The 7370-nt window shown below is 38.6% G+C and overlaps 1 protein-coding gene across 1 annotated transcript in view; it reads left to right on the forward strand.

The window, feature by feature from the left end:
* Positions 1 to 139: 139 nt before the first annotated feature.
* PCGF5 (polycomb group ring finger 5) overlaps positions 140 to 7370 on the forward strand; it is a 24853-nt gene continuing 17622 nt past the window's right edge. The window contains exon 1 of the mRNA XM_010082535.1: positions 140 to 427. Coding sequence (XP_010080837.1) covers positions 316 to 427 — 112 coding nt within the window. The 5' untranslated portion in view covers positions 140 to 315. The remainder of the gene's footprint in view (positions 428 to 7370) is intronic.

Consider the following 7370-nt stretch of genomic DNA (forward strand, 5'->3'; position numbering starts at 1 on the left):
GGCGCGCAGCGGCTGTTATGTAAATGATAACCCGGGTGACCCTGCTGAGTGCGTGGCGACACTTGTCCTCGGGGGCATTGTCACTGCGCTGCCAGGTTTACCCATCTCTCCTTTTTTCACGTGTGTTACAGATAGGAAAATGACTGGCCTGGCGCAGGAGTTATGAGCCGTGACCCTGTGAGACCTCTGGAATTGAGAGCAAATGCCTGGAGAAGTCAAGTTGCACGGAGCAGCACGGCAGCTCTCGTGAACCGTGGGCATTGACGCCCTTTTCCTCTGGCCCCAAGCACTCTGCCGGTATTTCCTGCCCCACGAATGGCTACTCAGAGGAAGCACTTGGTGAAAGATTTCAATCCTCATATCACCTGTTATATCTGTAAAGGCTATCTCATCAAGCCAACTACAGTCACAGAGTGCCTCCATACCTGTAAGTAGTGCTTTGCAAAATATCCCTCCCTCGTAAGTTATACTTCCTTAAAGTGTCACGTGTTTAATTTTATCTCTGTGCCAGTTTTTGTTTACTTCTGACATATTGCATGCAATGCTGTGCAATTTCTGGTGGGGTTTCCTAGATCACTGGTCTGCCATTTGCGTCATCTTGAGGGCATGTCAGCCCTGCTTAACACCTAGCAGAGTGAAGATATCCCTTTTCTTTCCCGCAGGCCGGTGGTGGCTGTGCTGGCCCTAGCACCTAACATGTATCACTGTGGCCTGGCTGATCTCAAGTAAGATTGTTAGGTCAGCTGTAGTATAACTGTGTTTTGGAAACTTAAGCCATGTGTCTGTTGGCTGTGCATGATGGGTACTTCAGTTTGGTCAGTACAGGCTCACATCTCTCTGTAGTGGGTTCCCTGGCCCAATGCGCAGAAATACTCAGAAGTTGGCAAAGTTATTTATTTGGGGAGTAGATCTCTGAATGAAACTGACTCAGGAAAAATTATTCATGTTGTATTATTCTCCTAATACTTCTAAAACATTGGTGTGTATGAATTGTATCAAAGGTATGAATGGTCCTATAAAACCCAGTCGTCTTAATTCCACAAGCTAAGTTACTTACACGCTTGAATTTTTTATGTTTATTTCTGAATAGAAGATAGTTTGCTTGGACCTTCTTGAGAATTTAGTGTCTTTCCAAATCAAACTTGAACTCTCCTAAAAGAAGAGTAAGGGCTACTCTACATTTTCTGGTAGCTTTCCCATTTTTAAACCTTTAATAAATACTAGTTAAAAGCCTTGCCTTAGCATTTCCTGTCATTTCTGTGTGGTGGTATTCTTGCAGTTCTCTTCAACATTAGTTTTTGCATTCAGGTATTACGTTATCAAGCACATAGAGAATTAAAACATGTCATTCCTATATGTTGTTCATAGTACAAAGATAATATTGTTTACCATTATAATATTTTTAGTTTAGTTTTTGAGAAAAAATAATGTTGAACTGACTTTTCAAAGTCTAATATCAGCTAAGGATTATAATGTGTTTTGTGGTATTCTTCTTCTGTTTGGGTTACTTGGTGAAGGAGTTTTACGTTCAGGAGAAGAAAAGTTTAGCAAAGTGGCCCTGTAAGAGCTTGAAATAAAATGGGAAGGAAATAGGTATATTGGATATTATTAAATTATCTTTCCCTTTGAAGAAAATGGGAAAATTCCAGCATTAGTTAATTTTTTTTATGGTTGAAGTTTGATGAGCAGTAGTAACTTCTAAAAGGTTGGGGTGAGGGGGGAAAAAAATTGCATCAGAGATCAGCTCAGACTTGGGAAAAAATAGTTTTTATTATGATAACTTTCTGTTTAGATAATTTATTTGTTTATTTACTTAAGTTCCCATTACAAAACAGTAATGGCAGAAGTATGTTTTTTGTCAGCAGCATCTGATTCTTTTGTTCACTTGTAGATTGTGAGCTCTTCAGTGGGACAGCTCTGTTACCGCCTAGTCCTCCAGTTAACAAACCTGAATTCTACTGAGCTTCTATATAGTTGCACAGGTCTCCTCACAGAAAAGCTGCCACATGTTTGGGTCATTAAGTAGAACTGCAGGAAAGAAGGTGGTGTTTCTTCAGAGCAAAGTTTAGTTACCAAAATATGAAGCTTACAGTGATGGAAAGGAAAATGAGAAGCTAAAAGTGGTGATATGGAAGTCTTATGTCTGTAGAGGAGCAGGAAGATACTCTGATAGATTATTTTACACTTTGGCTTTTAGAAAATACTTTTTTTTTTTTTTTTTTTTAATGCAGGTATGGTTCTTCAGTCATATCTGAATAGTTACCACGAAATAAAATTATTTTAACTGTCCTTTGGTCTTTGTCTTGTACTACTAACAGCCATAATTCAAAACAGTGTTGCACAAATGATCAAAGTCTGCAGATACTAACAGTTTAGGAAGCAGCATAAATTCATTAGATACTGGGAGTACAGTGTGTTGATCTGGACAAGATGAAAAGCATGTGTTGACATAGATGTTCTCCAGTGATCAGAGAGGATCTCATGTGATCTATAGTAACCAAATCAGTTAGCATCACAGGTTGCTGAAAAATCTTAAGTAGTGAACTTCTGCTCTGAGAAATATGTGCCTTTTTAATAAGATAGTTCTGATAGTTTGGGTTTTTTTTTAATTTTGGGCAGACAATTCCACCACTTACTGGGAAGAATAAGTGCAACTTGGGTATCGGCTGCACAAACTTTCCTGTCTCTGCTGGGAAGGAAACGCATATGTTGCATTGTGTTATGGACTGAGATTTTTTTTTTCCTAGTCTGTTACACAGTTGTCAGGGTTCTTTAAGAACTACTGGTTGAAGCAGGCTAGGTATGAACTAATGGGTATCTGTCATCCTCTCTCTCCTGAGCCACTCCGTTGATTAGTATAGTGTCCACTTACAAAAGCTGAAAATGAACTTTGTTCAAGAATATTCTTTAGTGTCCTAGAAAATATCAGACTGTTTACACAATCATAGAAGTGTTGGTTGGAAGGGACATTGGAGGTTGTCTAGGCCAACTTCATGTATGAGTCAGGTTAGTTGCCAACACTATACGGGGTCAAGCCATGGCTCTGTAGAGTTGAATTGTGAATTTCCAAGCATGGAGTCTCTACAGCCTGTCTCAATAACCATTTCCAGTGCTACACTATTTACCTAGTAAAGAAGTTTTTCTGAATGTCCTACCAAAAAACAACTTGTGACCATTTCTCCTTGTGATACTGTTTGCCACTATGAAAAAGAGCTGAGCTCTGTCACATCTGTAACTCCTTATCGAATGGTATAGGCTGTTATTAGATCACCTACTAGCCTCAACCATGATTCACTTTTGGCAAATTGATATTGCCTGTTCCAGATTACATTTTTGTCCCCCATGTAGTTGGAAATTGATTCCAAGGGACGTAAAGTGGTCTGTCATCTTTCCAGGGAGCTAGGGTAGACTGCTTAGCTATAGTTACCTGGGTCATCCTTCGCATATTTCTTAAAGGTGGGCATAACACACTACCCTTTTCCAGTCATCGGGCACCTACCATAATCACCATGATTATATTGGTAAGCTTTCAGCTTAGTGAATCCTACCTGGCCCATAGCTTTGAATACATCCAGCTTTCTTCAGCAAGCCCTAACCTGCTGCTCCCTGGCTGCTGGTCAGCCCTCTTCTTCCCAAATCACCCTGGTATGCATGGAGATCTGGGATCAGGCTCTGCCTGTGGGAGGACTTTAAACCTATCTACATAATCTATTCCTAAGTTTCCCCCCTCCATTAATAGATCCATATTTTGTCTGAACTTCCTTCAGCTGCTGGTGTACTTGCAGAATCCCCTTACGTCCCTTATCAGCTTTAGCTGTGGCTGGGCTTTGAGCTTCCTAATTTTGTCACTGTCAGAGCAATGATTTTTACATCCTTTTGTTTCCCATCCTTGTTTCCACTTCTAATATGCTCTATTTTTGCATATTAAGTAGGAAGCTTGTGCACCAAGCAGCTCTTCTGCACTAATCAGTTCTTTTGACAAAATTCCCTGTACAATGGTCTGGTTAGCTCTTGAGGCCTAAATAAATTCTCTTCAAAAAAACCCAGACAGCTCTCCTAAGTACCTACCTTTCTAATGATAGCCTCCTTGGGAAATCTGACCAGCAGCTGCTTTAACAAGCTGAAGTCTCATCTCCTCAAGTGCAGAATCTTAACTCTGCTGTTTAATTTTGTGTCCTTCCTTGAGATCCAGAACTTGGTCATCTTGTGGTCACTGGAAGGCAAGCTGCCATCTGCAGCTGTGTTCATCGCCAGTTTTTCCCTGTTTGTGAACAGCAGATCAAGTGGTGCACTACTCCTAGTTGGTCTCTCTAGTATTTGCCTTAAGAAATTGAGGCAACCATTGCAGGCTAGGAACTTTCAGAAATGCTCTTCCATGCAGGAAAATGACCAGAGGTGTAATTTTCAATATCAAACCAATAATCTTGCAGGCAAGGTATTTTTCAGATTTTGCTAAACCCTGCCAGGAGATCCTGAAAGAATTCTACTGCAACAAAACTTCCCAGCCTTGGACAAGCAAGCTCAGCTGCTTTCATGCTCCTTCTCCTGCAGAAGCTTCAGTTAATGGCACATAGCAGATCTTGAAGGTTAGAAGACCTGTCTTATTTTGCAATAGAAGATTTCAAGCCAAAAATTATTTCTTAATCACCACATACAAAAATTATTTCTCCCTTTTAACAGAAGGGAATCCAATCTGACTGTGTCTGGTAATCGTAATTAACAGTGGAGTAGTCTCTCATGTATAATTTTTGAGAAGGGTGGTTAAGTATATTAAAGTTTTCTGACCTGTTTTTATGCAGACACTTTCCTAAAAGTAAGTGCTTTTTCAAGCAGGTTTAAGGTAGCTAATTAAGTACTTCATTAAACGTACCAAATGAGTTGTTAGATCTCTGTGCCATCACTGAGGTGGGTTTGATGTTCCACGTGCTACGCATAGCCTGTGCTCCTCCGCTGCTCAGTGGATCAAAGAGTGATTAACTTGGAGAGAGGAGATCCTTGGAAGAACTTAAAGGATTAGTTCTGACAAAGAATTTGTGCCACAATTAGAAAATTACACTTTCTCTTGTAGAATATTATGTTTAAAAATGAAATTTTATTTAGGTACCTTGTTAATCAGCATTTAAAAAATAACCTAGGAAGAGTCTTCTCATTGGACAATATGTGTGTAGATATGCACAAGATACGTACTTTTTGAGTTTGCATAAGGCAGCAACAGTCCTGACACTTGTATCTGTATTTTTCAGCTGATTACAAAGGTCTGAAAGAATGTGTGAAACAGATACCTCTGTATTGGAAAACATGGCATTGTGTAGTATGCTATGGTTGCCAGCCAATTAGCATATGCTACACAAGTACTTTTATCAGCTGTAGTAAATCATCTTACATGAGTTTAACTTCTATTGTGGCTCATCTGAAGTGTCATAGTACAACCATGACATTCAGGTCCTCATTTCAGTGGCATGTGTAGCTCCCACCTCAGAGTTCTGCAAACTCTATACATTTTGGTTAAGCTGTTTTGTTTTGCCTGTTTGGTGTCATGCCATGAACTACAGTAAAGCAAGTGAAACCATGTCCCTTTGTTAGTTTATACTGGAAGTGTTAAAGGTTTTGGGATTTGGCTTTTAAAAAAATTTTCCCTAAGGTGGTAAATTAAATGTATCTGTAATTTAATTGTGTTTAAAGAGTCCCTTTTTCTGTACCCTTTTCATCCAATACTTGAGACTTCATCCCGTTCTCTGAAACTTCAAAGTGATAGGCTTTGAAAAATGCTCAGTATTTTATATTCAGAATAACAGAGGATGACTATGCCTCATCTCTGAAAATACTGGTTGATGATCCTACTCCTACTAGTAGTATCACGTATCAGTTCATTATTCTTGAGTGCTAGAATTTATGTGTACTTTTTACTTTTACATTGCTATGGGTAAATCACATTTAGTTTTGACAGGCAAATCCTCAAAGCACTGTAGCTTTACATGAGAAAAAGCAGAAGTTGTTTTAGATTACTACTGTATTGATTGACAAATTCAAGGGGTTTTTTTCATTATATAAGATGACCTCATGATTTGAACTGGCTTCACAAAGACTTGATTCAGATCTGTATGTTTGTTGGGGTGGGAATACATTCATATAGGACTGGCTTAAGATTCTTGGTTCCTTATGATGCTTTGTCTGTATATATTCTATTCAAAGACCTCTCTTACACTGGAGGTTAAGCTGTTGTAATCATTCATCTCTTTCATGGACCACACATGGCCTCTTCTCTCAAAAAAAGAGGTATGAAGAGAACACATAAATATATTCAGACTGAGGAATTCATTTCCTCTCTGTAGATTTGTTTATATTATAAATATTTCTTCAAGTTACATTAGTGTGGATCTTAGCAGGCTTTATGTTTAGCAGCATTGGGAGGTTTTGGGGAGTCAATCATCTGACTAAATTTAAATAAGTGGGTTAGTTATCTATCCAGTAGTGTAATGTTCTTCTGAACAGTAATAGTTCCAAATTTCTTCTGGATGTAAATGAAAGCCATAGCTCAGATAGGTCCTATTTGTCTTCAGTTTGGAAAACAAACAAAAAGCCTAGCAAAGCCAAGTTTAAAATATCTTTACAAGATGAATCAGTGTGTCCTTTTCAAAGCAGTCAGATCAGTGTCATCTCATGATAGACTTCAAGAACTTCTCTGACATGAATGGAGCAGAGATCCCAAGAGCAAATGAAAGGAATTAAGTTCTCCTCTAAAAGAATTTCAGACATAGCTTTCTTAAAACATAGGGAAATGCTTTCTGAAGGAGGCTGGTAGTAGTGATTGCTTACAGACAAAAGAAGAAACCACTCTGGTATTGATAGGAAGCTACTGGTAATCCTTTTGAAGAATTTTTGTTACAATCCTCTTGGAGTCTCCATTGCAAAAAATTTCCCAAATAAGAGAAGGTTAGAGGTTAGGCTTATCAGTTCCAAGGTTAATATTGGCCAATACTAATTATGTTTCTAGTATTTTTTCCTTTTTGTTTTTATTCTTTATCAATCATTTTAAATTGGTGTCAGGTTAGAAAGAGTGACACCAAGAGATGCTGCTGTTTCTACTGGCCAGGAGGCTTTGAAAAAAAATAATAAAGACCAACCTCATCCTTTATTATAGGAGTTAGTAGAAGAGGAACTTCTCAGTTGTGGTTTTCAATTGAAAAAGAGTTGTCCCTAAAGCTGAGTTTCTGTGAAGTCAAGTCAGAAAAGGTCTAGAGTAAACCGAACCCCTATGTTACTTAGTAACCTTCAGGTGAATTTCCATATGGCCATTGTTCATGGCTGTGTTAGGCTTCACAATTTTATCATAGTACTAGCTTTTCACCCTTTTTTTCCCCACACTCTTT

The sequence above is a fragment of the Pterocles gutturalis genome, unplaced genomic scaffold (genome assembly GCF_000699245.1).
Source record: "Pterocles gutturalis isolate BGI_N339 unplaced genomic scaffold, ASM69924v1 scaffold39469, whole genome shotgun sequence".
Taxonomy (NCBI): Eukaryota; Metazoa; Chordata; class Aves; order Pterocliformes; family Pteroclidae; genus Pterocles; species Pterocles gutturalis.